The 17,839-nt window shown below is 38.3% G+C and overlaps 1 protein-coding gene across 7 annotated transcripts in view; it reads right to left on the bottom strand.

The window, feature by feature from the left end:
- Positions 1 to 17,839, bottom strand: part of FGD4 (FYVE, RhoGEF and PH domain containing 4) — a 145,943-nt gene that overhangs the window by 16,014 nt on the left and 112,090 nt on the right. For all 7 annotated transcript variants that reach the window (XR_009156161.1, XM_058191571.1, XM_058191572.1 and 4 more), the window contains exons 7-15: positions 15,968 to 16,124; positions 15,511 to 15,649; positions 13,629 to 13,687; positions 11,999 to 12,145; positions 10,372 to 10,544; positions 7,834 to 7,864; positions 7,470 to 7,565; positions 4,868 to 4,993; positions 580 to 720 (exon numbers count right to left, since the gene is read on the bottom strand). Coding sequence is in view for 6 of the 7 variants with exons in the window: in XM_058191571.1 (XP_058047554.1) it covers positions 580 to 720; positions 4,868 to 4,993; positions 7,470 to 7,565; positions 7,834 to 7,864; positions 10,372 to 10,544; positions 11,999 to 12,145; positions 13,629 to 13,687; positions 15,511 to 15,649; positions 15,968 to 16,124 (1,069 nt within the window). In the remaining variant the exon portion in view is untranslated. The remainder of the gene's footprint in view (positions 1 to 579; positions 721 to 4,867; positions 4,994 to 7,469; positions 7,566 to 7,833; positions 7,865 to 10,371; positions 10,545 to 11,998; positions 12,146 to 13,628; positions 13,688 to 15,510; positions 15,650 to 15,967; positions 16,125 to 17,839) is intronic.

Raw genomic sequence — 17,839 nt, forward strand, 5'->3', positions numbered from 1 at the left:
ACCCCCTGCTTGACCAGGAGACCATATACCATTCCAGACAAATGGATGTCCAGTCTCTTCTTAAAAGCCTTCACTTATCCAAAACTTTTGAAGGCAAGCAGGTCAATTGTTCTCAGTGTTAGGCAATTTCTACTTAGTTCTAGGTTGCTTCTCTGCTTGATTAGTTAACCCATTGCTTCTCTTCTTGCTTTCTGCTGCTTTGGAAAACAGTTTGATTCCCTCTTCTTTGTGGCAGCTTCTTAAATATTGGAACACTGTCATCATGTCACCCCCAGTCCTTCTTTTCACTAGACTAGACATACCCAGTTCCTATGTTCTATATTGCCTATGTTCCCAGTTCTTTTTACGTTTTGGCCTCCAGTCCCCTATCCATTTTGTTGGTCTTCTCTGCACTCTTTCCAGAGTCTCTATTTTATCATATGGTAATCAAAAGTGGATGCAGTATTAGAATGTATATGATCTTACTTTTAATTTAATAAATCATTTTATTAAAGTATTTTAAGTTAATAAATTGGGACAGGCAATGTAAAATAAGCAATAAACAAGACCCAACACACTTTAATTCTTTAAATTTCATACCTCCAAGATTCCTCTTTTTTTCTTTTCTTCACTATCAGTGCACCCTGTTATAATGTGGTAGCAATCTTTACAGACTTTGTTCAGCTTATTGCCATCATACTCAAGATGAGCTTTGTAATCAGAACATTTCCAGCAAACCACCTTAAGAAAAATAAGGAAAAACTGAGTTACTTTGGAACATCAGTTTGCTTCCAAACATCAATTCCAAAAACCATTTGCCACGGTGAGATATTTAATAAAGGATTAATTTATTTTACAATGATCGTAACCAAGCATGAAATTTATCCAATGTTCTACAACATAATTCTTCAGGCATTTAGTACCATCACTCAAAGAATAACAAAATAACAGAGTTAGAAAGGAAATCTGGAGGTCTTCTAGTCCAACTCCCTGCTTAGGCAGGGAACCCTACACCATTTCAGATAAATGGTTATCCAATATCTTCTTAAAAACTTCCAGTGTTGGAGCATTCACAACTTCTACAGGCAAGTTGTTCCACTGATTAATTGTTCTAACTGTCAGGAAATTTCTCCTTAGTTCTATATTGCTTCTCTCCTTGATTACCTCTATTTTCCATCCATTGCTTCTTGTCCTGCCCTCAAGTGCTTTGGAGAATAGCTTGACTCCCTCTTCTTTGTGGCAGCCCCTGAGATATTTAGTATTTATTAAATTTCTATACCGCCCTTCTCCCGAAGGACTCAGGGCGGTTTACAGCCAACATAAAAACAATATTTATAAACAGAATTAAAAGACAATATAAAAATCTGATTCAATTTGGCTAGTACCTATTAAAACTATTTAGAAAAAATTAAAACCCTACTTAAAACAATAGTATCTTAGGCCAACCCTGCTCGGTGGAATAAAAGAGTCTTGAAGGTCCGGAGGTCGGGGAGTAATCGTAACCCCAGAGGAAGCTCATTCCAGAGGGTGGGTGCCCCCACAGAGAAGGCTCTCCCCCTGGGGGTCACCAGCTGACATTGTTTGGCTGACGGTACCCTGAGGAGACCCTCTCTGTGGGAGCACACAGGTCGATGGGAGGCTATCGGTGGCAGCAGGTGGTCCCATAAATAGCCCGGTCCTGTGCCATGGAGCGCTTTAAAGGTGGTTACCAACACCTTGAATTGCACCCGGAAGACCACCGGCAACCAGTGCAGCCTGCGCAGGAGGGGTGTTATATGGGAGCCACGAGTAGCTCCCTCTATCACCCGTGCAGCTGCAGTTGGAGCCTCCGGGTGCCCTTCAAGGGGAGCCCCATGTAGACAGCGTTACAGTAGTCCAGGCGGGAAGTGACGAGGGCATGAGTGACCGTGCACAAGGCATCCCGGTCTATGAAGGAGCGCAACTGGCGTATCAGGCGTACCTGATAAAAAGCTCCCCTGGTGACGGCTGTCATATGTTCTTCTAACGACAGCCAAGCATCCAGGAGAACGCCCAAGTTGCGGACCCTCTCCATAGGGGCCAATGACTTGGCTTCAACAGTCAGCGATGGAACCAGCTGACTGTAGCAGGACACCGGCATCCACAGCCACTCAGTCTTGAAGGGATTGAGTCAGAGCCTGTTTCTCCCCATCCAGACCCGCACGGCCTCCAAACACCGGGACATCACATCAACAGCCTCGTTGGGGTGGTCAGGGGTGGAAATGTACAGCTGAGTATCATCAGCGTACTGATGATATTGCACCCCAATATTGGAACACTGCTCTCATGTCCCCCCAGTCCTTCTTTTCATCAGACTAGACATATCCAGTTCCAGCAACCGTTCTTCATGTTTTAGCCTCCAGTCCCATAATCATCTCTGCTGCTCTTCTCTGCACTCTTTCTAGAGTCTTAACATCTTTTTTACATCATGGCGACCAAAACTGGATGCAATATTCCAAGTGTGGCCTTACCAAGGCATTATAAAATGGTATTAACACTTCACGTGATCTTGATTCTATCTCTCTGTTAATGCAGTCTAGAACTGTGTTGGCTTTTTGGCAGCTGCAGCACACTGCTGGCTCATATTTAAATGGTTGTCCACTAGGACTCCAAGATCCCCCTCACAGTTACTACTATTGAGCAAGGTACCACATATACGGTACCTGTGCATTTTGTTTTTCTTGCCTAAATGTAGAACCTTACTTTTTTCACCATTGAATTTCATTTTGTTAGCTATCATGAACATTGGTATCATGGTTAATCCAGGAATACAAAAGCTTGTTTCTGAGCATAAGTATTATGGTCCAACAGTAGCCTGCGGAGCTGGCAGCAGAGTCGGACAGTGAGGAGGCTGGGGAGGAACATGGGCCAGTCCTGGAGTCTAGGGAAGACTCGAACAAGGGTTCTGCATCAGAGGCAGAGATGGGGCAAGGGCCATCTGGAAGTTATGTGCGGACTTCAGAGCCTCCAGAGTCAGACATCAGAGAGGCAGAGGAACAGGGGGAGCCTGTTCCTAATGTGTGCATGTGCAGAGCTGCCAGAATGCAAGAACAGTTAAAACAAAAGGGACGACTTGGGAGTAAGGCTTGGAGATGATTGGCCCCTCCCATAAGACACAAAGGAAGAGCAAAGGTAGGTGGCTTTTGCAGGAAGCAACATTGTGGATGGTGTCGGTTTGTACTTTGAAACTCCGTTTTTGACTCTGTGTTTCCGTGTGGCCTTGCCAAGATAGTTGCCAATTAGGTCTTTGGCAGCGTGTCAAAGAAGATAAAGGTGGATGTTTACCAGCCTTATCCAAAGGACTGTGGTAGACTTCTGTTGGACTATTTATAAACTCTTGGTGATTCAGCACGTGCTGTGAATGAAAGGAATTCACAGCCGTTAAAATAAAAAAAGGGGGTTTTGTGTGCTTTTTACTATATCAGGAAGCCTAGGTCAGAACAATAAGAACATGTTCACCAAAGTATCACTAGATTTGGGCAGTCAAAACATATACTGTATACCACAAGTGCTGCGCACAAAATATGAATATGTTTTATAATATAATATAATATAACAACAGAGTTGGAAGGGACCTTGGAGGCCTTCTAGTCCAACCCCCTGCCCAGGCAGGAAACCCTACACCATCTCAGTCAGATGGTTATCCAACATTTTCTTAAAAATTTCCAGTGTTGGAGCATTCACAACTTCTGCAGGCAAGACGTTCCACTTATTAATTGTTCTAATTGTCAGGAAATTTCTCCTTAGTTCTAAGTTGCTTCTTTCTTTGAACAGTTTCCACCCATTGCTTCTTGTTCTACCCTCAGGTGCTTTGGAGAACAGCCCGACTCCCTCTTCTTTGTGGCAATCCCTGAGATATTGGAACACAGCTATCATGTCTCCCCTAGTCCTTCTTTTTATTAAACTAGACATACCCAGTTCCTGCAACCGTTCTTCATATGTTTTAGCCTCCAGTCCCCTAATCATCTTTGTTGCTCTTCTCTGCACTCTTTCTAGAGTCTCAACATCTTTTTTACATCGTGGCGACCAAAACTGGATGCAATATTCCAAGTGTGGCCTTACCAAGGCATTATAAAGTGGCACTAACACTTCACGTGAACTTGATTCTATCCCTCTGTTTATGCAGCCCAGAACTGTGTTGGCTTTTTTAGCAGCTGCTGCACACTGCTGGCTCATATCTAAATGGTTATCCACTAGGACTCCAAGATCCCTCTCACAGGTACTACTATTGAGCAAGGTACCACATATACGGTACCGGTGCATTTTGTAACTTAACATCTATGAATTACACAATTAAACATATCCAAAATAAAATTCTTTCAACTAGAGATTAAAATTGGTACCCTGAAAAATATCTCCAAAGATAACTTGAAACCAGCTGAATGATTGCAGATGATCATTAAAGGATAATGATTAGAGATTCCAATAAAGCAGGGGTGTCAAATTCGCGTCATCACGGTGGCGTCACATGACATATTGGGACTTTTCCCCCCTTTGCTAAACCAGGCGTGGGCGTGGCCAGCGTGTGACTAATCCGGTCCGCGGGCTGTGAGTTTGACAGCCCTGCAATAGAGGATCAAATAGCCTATGGCAGCTCAGAATAGATATTTTATAAAGGACACCAGCAACGCAATAAAATGAAATGCAAAATGAATTTAACATTCCAGTTGTTAAAAGGAACCATTTACAGAAACTGTTCCTGCATTGGCCGTAAGGGGGTGCAGATTTGGTTCACAAATTCTGACTTTCTGCCATGGCAAGTGTCAGCTGAAACAAAACAGCATTTAAAAGCAATCACCAGATGGAGTTTCTGAACAAGTTTTTGGCAGCTTCAGCAACTGTTAACCAGCAGATGTGGCTTTGTGCTTACATGCCCACAAGCTCGGCAATGATGTCTCCTCCTTGTTAGTGCATTAAATGGCTCTTTGCATTTCATACACATAGTCACTTCATTGTCTCGGATCCATCTTGGGGCTCTCTTCCCGAGCTCAGCAGTCTCCGAGGAGGAAAAAATAAATAAATTGTGAAACATTATTAGAAGAAAAGGTAATTCTCTCTCTTTCTCTTTCTCTCCCACTTCCCCCACCTCTGAAAAGCCAGTGGAATGATAGGCTAATCTTAAAACTAAATAACAGGTGTGGATGCTACCATAAACAACAGCTGCATATTTTTTAGGATTGAAAGATATTCAAGATTAGTTTGATGCTTTGCATTTTCCCTTGCTAGCAATAACCAAATCCAGTGATGTAGGAAAAGGTAGGGAATGCCAAAGATTAAAATAGCCATATTCTGCTAGCAATTGCAGGAAAAGAAAAGAGAAATAGATACTTGGATCCTAACTTTCACGGCAGCTGGGCTTCAATCTCATCACTACAGTAGACTTTAAACCAGGGAAAGATATTCAAATAAGCACAGCACTCTTTATGTATGCAAGAAGGGGGATAAAGAGAATTTCTGCAAAGATCAGAACAAACGGATTAGCCAAAAAGACAGCTATGATAATTAGAAATGAAGTCTAAATTTAAATGTTTTTTATGTTTTGTTTGTTGACTGAATAAAGAATAGATTGTGATTATAGTATGTATCTCTCTGGCATTTCTTTATGTCTCCCTCTGCAATTCTTTCCATTTTTCCTAAAGAAATGCTTCTTTTCCAAATATTACCATATGTACTATCCTTTGATTTAGTTTTTTTTTTTAAATAATGTGCAATAGAAACAGGAGTGAGAAATGTTGAGCAGGAAGTCACACAGAGTTTTTAAAAGACAAAACTCTTGTTAATTCTTATCATGACTGAACAGTAATTGGAACGAAAGATTTGTGCCTGTTAACAGCAGACTGTCACACAATACATGCTTGTCTGATCTCACAGTCTTGACTTTCACCTCATATAATAAATCATGTGCAAACTGAGAAATTGTGTGAATGATCACTTTGAATTGCTTCTGATCATAGCTACGATTTAAAAATCCTTGTAGCAGCCATTCTCTCTATCATCCATTTATATTCGGAGGCATTTTGAAGATTATATCCTATTTTTTCCTCTACTTGGTGTCTTTCTTTAACTGGTCTTCCTTTAAATGATAACTCTCCCGCTTTGAGCAAAAGAAATGTTTGGGGAATAATTCTGTACCATAACTACTAGACAGGGGAAAAATAAATACAATTCAAGACAAACTTTATACTATGAATTCATGCAAATATGAGCATCAAAGAAATAATTTTAGAGAAATCTACTTCAGAGCAAACTGGTTCATAGAGGTAACCAAGAGAATAGACAGCTCGAGAAGAAAGAAAGTGAATTGGTAAAGCCCTGGATAACAAAATCCAATTTTTTGATCATACTTAATAGGATCCCTATAAAATATTGTCTTTTTCTTAGAAGTAATAATTTGGTAGATGTAACAAATCTTCAAGTCAGTCTGAAGTTGGGGCAGCCTCATAAATTGAAATGATATATAAATAAATACCTTTGCCACAAATACTACTTTGCCCTGCTGAATTTGTCTCATGCTAATATCAGAATAACAGAGTTGGAAGGGACCTTGGAGGTCTTCTAGTCCAACCCCCTGCTTAGGCAGGAAACCCTACACCACTTCAGACAAATGGATATCCAACATCTTCTTAAAAGCTTCCAGTGTTGGAGCAATCACAACTTCTGAAGGCAAGTTGTTCCACTCATTAATTGTTCTAAGTGTCAGGATATTTCTCCTTAGTTCTAAGTTGCTTCTCTCCTTGATTAGTTTCCACCCATTGCTTCTTGTCCTGCCCTCAGGTACTTTGGAAAATAGCTTGACTCCCTCTTCTTTGTGGCAGCCTCTGAGATATTGGAACACTGCTATCATGTCACCCCTGGTCCTTCTTTTCATCAGACTAGACATATCCAGTTCCAGCAACCATTCTTCATATGTTTTAGCCTCCAGTCCCCTAATCATCTTTGTTGCTCTTCTCTGCACTCTTTCTAGAGTCTTAACATCTTTTTTACACGGTGGCAACCAAAACTGGATGTAGTATTCCAAGTGTGGCTTTACCAATGCATTATAAAGTGGCATTAACACTTCACGCGATCTTGATTCTTTCCCTCTGTTTATGTAGCCTAGAACTGTGTTGGCTTTTTTGGCAGCTGCTGCACTCTGCTGGCTCTTATTTAAATGTCCACTAGGACTCCAAGATCCCTCTTACAGTTATCTTTCCTCTCTCCTATTATGCCTGCTTCCATCCACCCACTTCTTCTCTTTCTTTTGGCAAATCAGACCATCTCCCGGACAGACATCACTGCACAGGTCTATCCATATTGATACATTATAGTACTGTGAATAAAAACAGGCCCATATGAGCATTTACAAGATTGAAAGGGCATTCTAATGGCAAACTAATACATTTCATGACTTATTTTCAGAATGTTTCTGATATGGATTTTTAAATTAATCTGAACCAACAGTATACACAACCCAAAAGTTACACTCAACTTACAGAAACCTCAATAGGCATGTCATCATATTCTTTTGCAATTGCGTTTCTGAATGTTTCATTTCTTTGCTGAAAAGCATCTATAGTACTCTGAAGAGCCTGGAATCAATGAAACGGAAAAAGATCAAGTTTAACATAACGGAAGACCAAATGATTGAATATCAGACCAAAATGAACACTAGAGATACAGTAGATGCATGCTTGATTCCAGTAACTAACTTTTTAAATCAACAAACAGTGGAAATTTAATTTCAAAAAAATCATGACAGCAGCAGCCGAGCAATGGCCATGTGGCCTAGTTGCATATAAAGCATCAATCTTAGCACATTTATTGCATATCTGGATATAACAAGCCAGGTTTATTTACCTTTATCCATTCTTCTTTGTCTTGTTCAGAGCTAAAGAACACAGTTGAAGATAATGGTTAAAAGCATGTTCAGAAACTGTTTAATAAGCTGTAAAGCCATTTTACATGGAAAGACATACAAACGCTGAAGCATATAAAAAGGCACCTATTGAAAACATCAAAAATGTCTAATTTCAAAGGGGGAAGAATTGCGATTCTGGATTCAAAAGCTGATGCCTTTCAACTGCGCATGATTAAACCTCTGTTGAAATATGACATCTGAAATGAGGTCAGAATAATATTTCACATCTGTGTATACCAGAATAATGTCTCTAATGAACTCTGCATGTGTGAATGCAAATTCCATTTAGACTTCACAAATTGTTCTGGTCAATTCAGGGCTGGATTTCTCCCCACTCTGATCTTCCCTTAAACCCTCCAGAAATAAAGTCACTTAGAGCTGTAGCTATTGGATCTGAATTGTCCTGAGAAGTGAACACTGTCACCCCGTACAGTATATAACATTTCCCTGCCAAATTGAACTCCACAACCAAATCTCATGAATTTGTAGTCTGCCTAAGTGTGCATTGTTCAAATCGCTTCTAAAATCAGATCTGGAAAAGAAGTTTCATAGTTTTTGTCAGCAGGTCATTTACATAAAAGCCACAGCAGTTTCTTTTCCATTCCTGTCCCCTCTCTAAGTTGTATGCAAGCTTGGGCTCAAGCGATTGCTTCCATATTATCTAAGCCTTCTGTAGTGAAACATTAACAGTTCTACTGCAGGCGACTTAATATAATATAGCACTCCCTGGAAATTAGTGCTCTAATGCTTTCAGTTTGCAGAATGAAAGGATTTTTTTTTTATTAAGGCTGTGCAGATCTGAAAGCAAAAAGATGTTTGGAATATGCAAGGATCCAAATAGTTGCACATAGTAGCTGCTTTATAGAGTTGCACCCTGATTGCACCCTGCTACTTCCAAACAATAGCTTTGCCATCAAATATTCATATAATCAAAGGGATACCTATGGGATATCAAAGGGAATGCCTCTGGGACGTCCTATTTTCCAGAACATCAAAGAAGGGAACCAAGGCTGTGACTTGCCTTTACTTTCATTGCTCATGGAATCAGAGTAACTACTAAACAGACCAATGGTTCCGTTCCATGACTCCAAACTGTGTAGCTTGCATGATACAAATAAGACTAATCATCTCTGTCAACTGGTAGAACATGGGAGGTTTACAGACGGAGACTATAAATTGATCTAATCAAACATTAAGCTCTGTTTCTCACAGGGTTGCAGTAATGGCTCTATGAGATCACCAGGAAGCAATCAACTCTATAACAAAATGGACCTTATAACCACAAGCATCAATTTGCACTCTAGTGGAATCAAACAAAGACAAATTCTTCTGGTAAAGAAAATCCTTAGGGCAAACTAATGCAATTTTTATGGGGATGAAGAAGATTACTGTTTATCAGTATAAGGCATGTACTCAGTAACATAAGAAGGAAGATGTAGCTGGCATTACAAACATTTATCTAGCATTTTTATTCATGCTCATTAAAAAGCAGAAGAGATTATGTACTAGGGGAAGGAAACTCTTCACATGATAGAGACAAGCATTCTGCAATTCACTAATTATAAACAAACAAACATGACTATTAACTATTATTCTGGTATTTAATATGAATAGAATTCAGTTAACAGCATTAACTACATCTAGTATATTTCTTCAATCTACCAGGAGGATTTATTTGGTTTCAATAATGGAATGTTCCAAGTCATTTTTCTAATTTTAATACAGGTTATTCTGGGATCTCTAGATTCTCAAGCAAGAAACTTGATCCCTTCCGTTCAACATTTCCATTGAAATTTGGACATTCATCTAACTGTAAAGGAACTGTCTCAACTTATGACTGCAATAGAGCCCCAAATTTCTGTTGTTAAGCAAGGCAGTTGTTAAATGCCTTTTTACAACTATTTTAAGTGAATCCCTGCAGTTATTAAATGAATTATACAGCCATTAAGCAAATTTAGTTTCCCCCTTTGACTTTGGCTTGAATGGGAAGGTTACAAATGGTGATCACATGATCCCAAGTGCCCGAATTTTGATCATGTGACCATGGGGATGCTGCAACAGTTGTAAAAAAAGTCATAAGTCACTGTCTTCAGTGCTGTTGTAACTTCGAATGGTCATTAAACAAATGGTTTTAAGATGAAGACTAACTGTATCTAACTGTGAGCTGGCGAGATTAGGGGAAATGTCAAACATCAACAAAAAGTCAGCTGGGGAATGCTACCAGCCTGCTTGCTGAGGAATTCTGGGAGTTGGAAGTCCACACTTTTTAAAGTTGCTAAGTTTGAAAATGATGGCTTAAAACCCATCATGTCTTTTCAATCAAGCATTTTGAATTTCACTAAGAAGAATGAAAAGAACTGGTGCTTTCCAAATGCAAATAAGTTATATGCCAGTTTTCAATATCTCTGTTCCAGGACTCTAAGCTTTTACTTTAGTGTGAGTGCACTCCATGCAACAGTCTTAAACTCACTTCTTACCTGGCCTGCAGCTCTAAAGTTCGTTCTTTCCCAGACACTTGAAAAGTGTGTGGGTATTCTTCATTGTGGGTTTCTACAATCTTCATACCATCAATGCCAACTCTTGTCCGGACTGTAAACTTAGATCCTACTAAGCTGAATTTTGGTACACAGTACAGCAACATGTTATTGAACTGGAAACAAAAACAATATACCAAAAGACATTAGTGTCCATAATTATAATTAGTGGGTTATATATTAAACAAAAACATTCACTTTCCAATGTGAAAGTTGCGTCTTAGCGAAAGAAAAAATAAGAAAGATATTAATTAATAAGAGGTTAGCACAACTAACTTTGCTACAATCCTCCCAGGATATTCGCTTAGTTATAGTTCACTTTCAACATACAGTATAGTACAACCTGAGAGAAATGTTACATTTGCCAGTGTGTAAAATAGGAGTTTGGGAAACTAATTACACATTTTATAAAGGATTAAACCTTTAAAGTAATGAAGCCATTTTTATTTTGCTTTTTTTATTTTGTTTACTTTAACAAAAATTCTTTAGTTTTGAAAGTACAGAAAGTTGTTTCTTGTCTGGAAGCTGATTTTGGGTGTAGAGCATGAAATATTTTCTGAGAATAGTTTTAAGTAAAGAAAAAGATTGTTCTAAGCCACATCTATGTTATATGAACTTTTTCTACAAATCGACTGTCTTTGAGTTGAATCCCGTTTTAAATATTAACACGACTTTTAGGAAGAAGGTTGGAATGCAAATGTAAAAAAATAATTTCCTATTCACCAAAGACAAAAAAAAATAGAAAAATACTTTTGAAACTAACAGAGGGTATTTAAGTGTTTTCAGTGGGCACATATCAGGCTTGGGTCCAGACAGGAAAGTCCAATTAAATTGATTTATTGCTACAGGTGCCTACGCACAGGAATCTTCTCAACTAACAGTTAGCATCTGCTTGGAATTAAATAAGGATCCATGGAATTCAAGGGGGGGGAGGTTGGACTTAGTCTGCCTGTGACTATATAGGGATTCTAGGATGATTCCCCTTTTAACTCTGTCCCCAGATTCTGCCATTCTTCCTCCTATGGGACAAGACGTATTACTTAAACATACCATTCATTACTTCTCCATTCAAAGGTAGGAGACACAGGATTAAGAGAAGCTAGCCTGGTGGACAGTTGCAAGGGAATCCCTTTGCTAATCTAGGATTTATGTATTTGAATGTATTAGCATCTCTGACCCCCACACAAATGTTCCACACTGCTTTCTTGTAAACTTCCAGTTGCAAACCAGGAAGTCTCCCTTCTCAGTTATACATAAATGCCCTTTATCATTTAACCATGTTTCAGGCTTTTATTGCATCAACATTAATCCTAGTTAGGATCAATCACGGCTCCTGGTCCTGTCTGAAGTGTAAGTAAGGGTATGTTCATGTTTAGCATTACTTCACAAGTTATGTTAAGAACAATTAGTAACACTGTACTCGAAAAAGAACTACAGAAAGTCACTTTGGGAATCTTTCTTTGTAGGAAAAACCACAGCACTGAAATAGCACTTCCCCTTCACCTGCACAAACATAGAAATCTAGGTTATGGACATTTAAAATGGTACCAAGTCAGAAGAAAATACTTACTAAGAAAAGATATCTTTCTTGAGCTGATGTGTTGCGAGCGGCAAGCTTAAGTATCTGCCCTTCTTTTATCAGTTCATTTGAAGGATTGACAATATCTTCTTCTTCTCCTAACATTTCATACACCTCTAGTAACTTCTTCAAATTTTCCTTTTTCATCAAAATAAAACAAATAACAACAGGGATTCAAGCTGCTTGCAACTGAAAAGCATATACATAAGAATCTAGTCATCTAAAGTTCAATATTAAATTGGCATCAGATAAGGATCAACGGAATTCAAGTGGGGCTGAATTTGGATTGTCTATGGCAACGTCAAGCACTCTAAGCTGATAACATGTTTAATGCCGCCGCCATCCCAGCTCTGCCTGTTCTTTTTCTACACCAACAGTCTTACAGATTATGATGTGGATCAGTGGTGGGTTTCAAAAAATTTTATTACCGGTGCTGTGGGTATGGCTTGGTGGATGTGGCGTGGCTTGGTGGGCTGGCAGGGGAAAGATACTGTAAAATCTCCATTCCCACCCCATTCCAGGGAAAGGATACTGTAAAATCTCCATTCCCACCCCAATCCAGGAGAAGGTTACTGGAAAATCCCCATTTATATAGATTGAATTATATAGCATATTTTATGTATACAGATTTATATAGACCGATTCAGAAATTCACAAACATGCTCTATAAATATAACACATAAAAAAGATGTTTCACCGCGTATATTGTGTAGCTACTCTGTTCACTTATCTCAGTTATATAATTTTCTCTTGAAAACCAAGGTCAAAGAACATTATGTTTCCTCAAGATTAGAAAAGCCAAAATATTGGTCATCTACAAAAACAAGAAAAGTGCTCGAAGAATTGCGTAACGAAGCAGTTTCATTGGGGGCAATCATCCATGACAAAATCAGGAGCAAGCTTACTTGCCAAAACAAATGGCAATTGCATTAATTGCCCTTGTGAAGAGTGTAGGGACTTTTGGGAAAACAAATGTAATACTTAAATACAAATAGTATTTGTCAGTTAAAGGTAAAGGTTCCCCTCGCACATACGTGCTAGTCGTTGCCGACTCTAGGGGGCGGTGCTCATCTCCGTTTCAAAGCCAAAGAGCCAGCGCTGTCCGAAGACGTCTCCGTGGTCATGTGGCCGGCATGACTCAATGCCAAAGGCTCACGGAATGCTGTTACTCAGTTAGGCATCCATAAAATTGATAGTTGTCCATATGATTTAAATACAGGTGGTCCTTGACTTACAACCATTTGTTTAGTGACTATTTGAAGTTTCAATGGCACTGAAAAAAGAGACTCATCTCTGTTTTTCACACGTATGACTACTGCGGTATCCCCATGGTTGTGTGATAAAAAATTCAGACACTTGGCAAATGTCTTTATTACAGTTGCAGTGTCCTGGGGTGATGTGCTCACCTTTGTCACTTTCTGACGAACAAAATCAATGGGAAAGCCAGATTCACTTAACAACTATGGCAAGAAAAGTCATAAAATGGGGCAAAACTCACTTAACAACTGTCTTGCTTAACAATGAAATTTTGGGCTCAGCTGTGGTTGTAAGTTGAAAACCACGTGTAATAATAGCTGAAATGCATATTCTGCAAACAGAAAATGACAAATAAATTACTCACCATTTTCCGGATGGCACTGTTAGAGTGACTTGCAGCTGTGGATATAATTTCCAAGGACTCTAGGGAAGAAATGGTAAATAAAAAAGATTAATTCTCATTCCCTAATATTTAAATTAATAAATTTAAAAGCGAAATATTTTTAGCTAATTTAAGTAAATTAAGCTAAATTAAGTAGCCACATAGTTTATAGCATAACAAGTTTCCTCAGAATTAGCTTTTCATATAAGTACAAAATATAAATTACATATTGGAAAAAAGAACCGAAACACTAAGTACATGCTTGATGGACATTACCTTACAGATGACCCCTACCCTGTCAAAGACCTTGGAGTTTTCATATCTAATGATCTAAGTGCCAAAGCCCACTGCAACTACATAGCAAAAAAGGCTCTAAGAGTTGTTAACCTAATCTTACGTAGCTTCTTTTCCAAAAACACCACACTACTGACCAGAGCATATAAAACATTTGCTAGGCCAATTCTTGATTACAGCTCGCCTGTCTGGAACCCATACCACATTTCTGACACCAACATAATTGAACGTATCCAGAAATATTTTACAAGAAGAGTTCTCCACTCCTCCGTAACCAACAAAATACCTTATCCCACCAGACTTGAAATCCTAGGCTTAGAAAACTTGGAACTCCGTCGCCTTCGACAGGGTTTAACTCATAGAATCATCTATTGTAATGTCCTTCCTGTTAATGACTACTTCAGCTTCAACTGCAATACAAGAGCTACCAATAGATTTAAACTTAATGTCAACCGCTCCAATTTGGATTGCAGAAAATATGACTGCTGTAACAGAGTTATCTGTGCTTGGAATGCATTACCTGACTCTGTGGTCTTTTCTCATAACCCCAAAAGCTTTGGCCAAAAACTATCTACTGTTGACCTCACCCCATTCCTAAGAGGACTTTAAGGAGCGTGCATAAGAGCACAAACGTGCCTACCGTTCCTGTCCTATTTTTTCTTCATATATATATATTATACTTCCTTGTTTCTCCTAATATATATGTTTATATATTATATAATCTTTTTGTGTGATGCTTGTGTATATTGTTATGACAAAATTAAATAAATAAATAAATAAATTAAAGCCAGAGCAACAGAGACTTCTTGCAGCCAACATAGGTATGTTAAACTTGAATATTAAATGGTCATGATAATGCATCTTTTACTGAAATGAAGCATAAAACAACCCCTTGGCAGAATAATTTTTCTGCTCTGTAAAATGCAAACCCAGCTATTAATTCAACTTGTCACTGCCAGCTCAGTCACTTTAAACTGACATATGTATGAAAATGACTACTATGCTTGCCTTTTTGATACTACATTAAATCTGCGGAGGTCAATTAAAGGCAAGGATATGACTAGCCCTGCTGCTATGCTGAAGGAAAACTAATCTTAACCTCCTTATTCAAATTTCAGAAAAACGGAGTCTATTCATTTAATTGAGGAAATAGACTTTTGGAAAAATAATCATAACATATATCTTTCTGTGGTTTGATTTAACAAGCCAATCCCTTATTTAAATGTTTGCACAAAACTATCATGAGCATTCAAAGAATGAAATGAATGAAATCATCTGGGGGGGAAAATGGAAAACCCTTTTTGAAACACACAGTTTAAAAATAATACCTTTAAAATTATAACTAGTTAATGACAACAGCAATACTCATCATAATTTAAAACTTAATACAGCGTATTAGTATGCAAGAAAGTGCATACTGCACTTACGCATTTATTTTCTCTTGCATTTCAGCACACAACCGAAATGCAAGAGAAAATAAGAATTTTTTTGCATCCCGATAACAAAAAGAAAATAGCGAGCTATAAAATAGTTCCTCTTTTGCTTCATGCACAATGCCCACAAATATTACTTTCAGCATCTTTCCAATCTAGAGAATCTGCAGGTAATTTTCTCAAATAATCTTTCAATAGCATCTCATATCTTGGGATTCGTTGTACAGGTTCTAGCATGTGATGCTGCAAAGTCAGATTTCCACAAACTTTCTGTTTCTAGAAGAGAGAGAGAGAGAGAAAAGAAATTGTTAATATACATCTTATACACAACAGGTAGTCCTCAACTTTAATCATTTTGATTCTGTGGAATTTTAGATCTCCTAGTTTTTATTAGCCACATATGACCTATACTTCAGGCAAGTTAACTTTACCATTTCATGTAGAGTATTGGACACTTATATGCGCTTCCAAATTGTTTCCAGAAGGTACTATACCATGTAACAAAATGAAATGCTATTGACATGGGTGTGGGCGTGTAATGAAATAATTCTCTCTCACACTCACACACACATACCACATACACACATGTACTACCTGAATATCTTGAATAATGGATTTGAAACAAGGGGATCTTTCAGTCCAAGTTTTCACCAGCTCCATTGCGTTGTCAAAATTTTTCACATACTCTCCATACATCTTGAGAAAAGGAGCCAGTTTCTGCAGAATATCACTGATTCTGGGGTTGGTGTCCCTAAATAGGAGAGTTAAAAGCAACAGCACATGAATAACATGCTAAAAGTCAAGTAGTGATATTTACCATTGGCCTTTTAGTACTGTAAATTCTTTTGTCATTGGTTTAGTTTACCTGCCTTACTGCCTATTTATGCATGAAAATCATAATCTAGCCAAAGGATTTTCAGACTCAAATTCATATTCTCAAATTGATGATTGCAATTTATTACAGGTGCTTTTTAGTGAAAGCCTATCACGAAAAGCATTCATCTGTTCAATTAATTAGACTCCCACAGTAAAAGACTCTTCCTGTTCAGGAGCCAACGCCTATACTTTATGAAAGATTTCATCCTCCATACTGATAATTCAAGGTTTTGGTTACCACCTTTAAAGCACTCCATGGCTTGGGGCCTGGGTACTTACGGGACCGCCTGCTGTTACCCCATGCCTTCCACCGACCCGTACGCTCACACAGAGAGGGACTTCTCAGGGTGCCGTCCGCCAAAGAATATCGGCTGGCGGCCCCCAGGGGAAGATCCTTCTCTGTGGGGGCTCCTACTCTCTGGAACGAGCTTCCCCCTGGTTTACGCCAAATACCTGACCTTCGGACCTTTTGCCACGAATTGAAAACACATCTGTTTTCAATCATCCCCCCCAGCCCTGCCCAAAGAAGCAGGCTTAAGGCTTTTCTTTTAAATTGTCTAGATTTTTTAAATTTTAAATTCTATTTATGTTTTAAATTGGGGTTTTTAGATTTTTAAATATTTTAATTTTTCGGCCAACTGTATAATAAGTTTCTTAATTCATTTTTAATTGTACATGGTTTATGTTTTATCTTGGCTGTACACCGCCCTGAGTCCTTTGGGAGAAGGGTGGTCTAGAAATCTAATAAATAATAATAATAATAATAATAATTTTTAAGGGAGACACAAGCAATTCTCCAAGTTGTAACTAATATCCTACAACAGGAAAGATTATACAAGGACAATCTGTACAGTCATCCCACCTCTGTGTTTTTCTACTCAATGGAGTGTCCATTAACATACTGGGATCAGTGAACTGACCAGGACTGAAGTATATGATCTAGTTTTGAGTTGAAAGAAATTTGGATGACCAAGGGGAGAAATAAAAAACAAAAATAGGTGTGTTAATTTTAATATATTTTTATTTAAAAAAAATAACAAAAACCTTGCTGCTGAAAATAATCAACTTTTTTGCTATTGAGAATTTAGAGGGGTATATATGGATTATGGGCCCACAGTTTTCTCACTCCACATGTTAAGGTTTGAGAACACAGCTGCCATATATCCCTTTCTTCCTAAAATCTGATCTAGGGTAAAATTAGTGCATGGTAGTAATTAACAACTACACCCAAACTCACAAAAATATGATTCTGGTTTTGTTTTTTTTATGAAGCAACCTGGGCTTATGAATCTTAAACCACAATTACATTTAACATCTGTCTTAATTCCAGACACAGCTTTAAGCTAGTCAAAAAGCAGAAATAAAATTCAGAATTTCTTGTACAATACAAAATGAGAGGGGAGAGTTAAGATTTCGATGGTTCTGAAAAGGCATTGAGATAATAGCAGATATTTTGCAATCAGAAATCCTTTTCTTTCCTATACTAAAATCAGTATTAAACATTGCCAAAAAAAATGATAATCATCCCCGGAATTCTTATCTTTTTTCTTCTGATGTTCAGAAAACAAAAAAAGATAAATAAATAGACAA

This window comes from Ahaetulla prasina, chromosome 7 (assembly GCF_028640845.1).
Source record: "Ahaetulla prasina isolate Xishuangbanna chromosome 7, ASM2864084v1, whole genome shotgun sequence".
Lineage (NCBI taxonomy): Eukaryota > Metazoa > Chordata > Lepidosauria > Squamata > Colubridae > Ahaetulla > Ahaetulla prasina.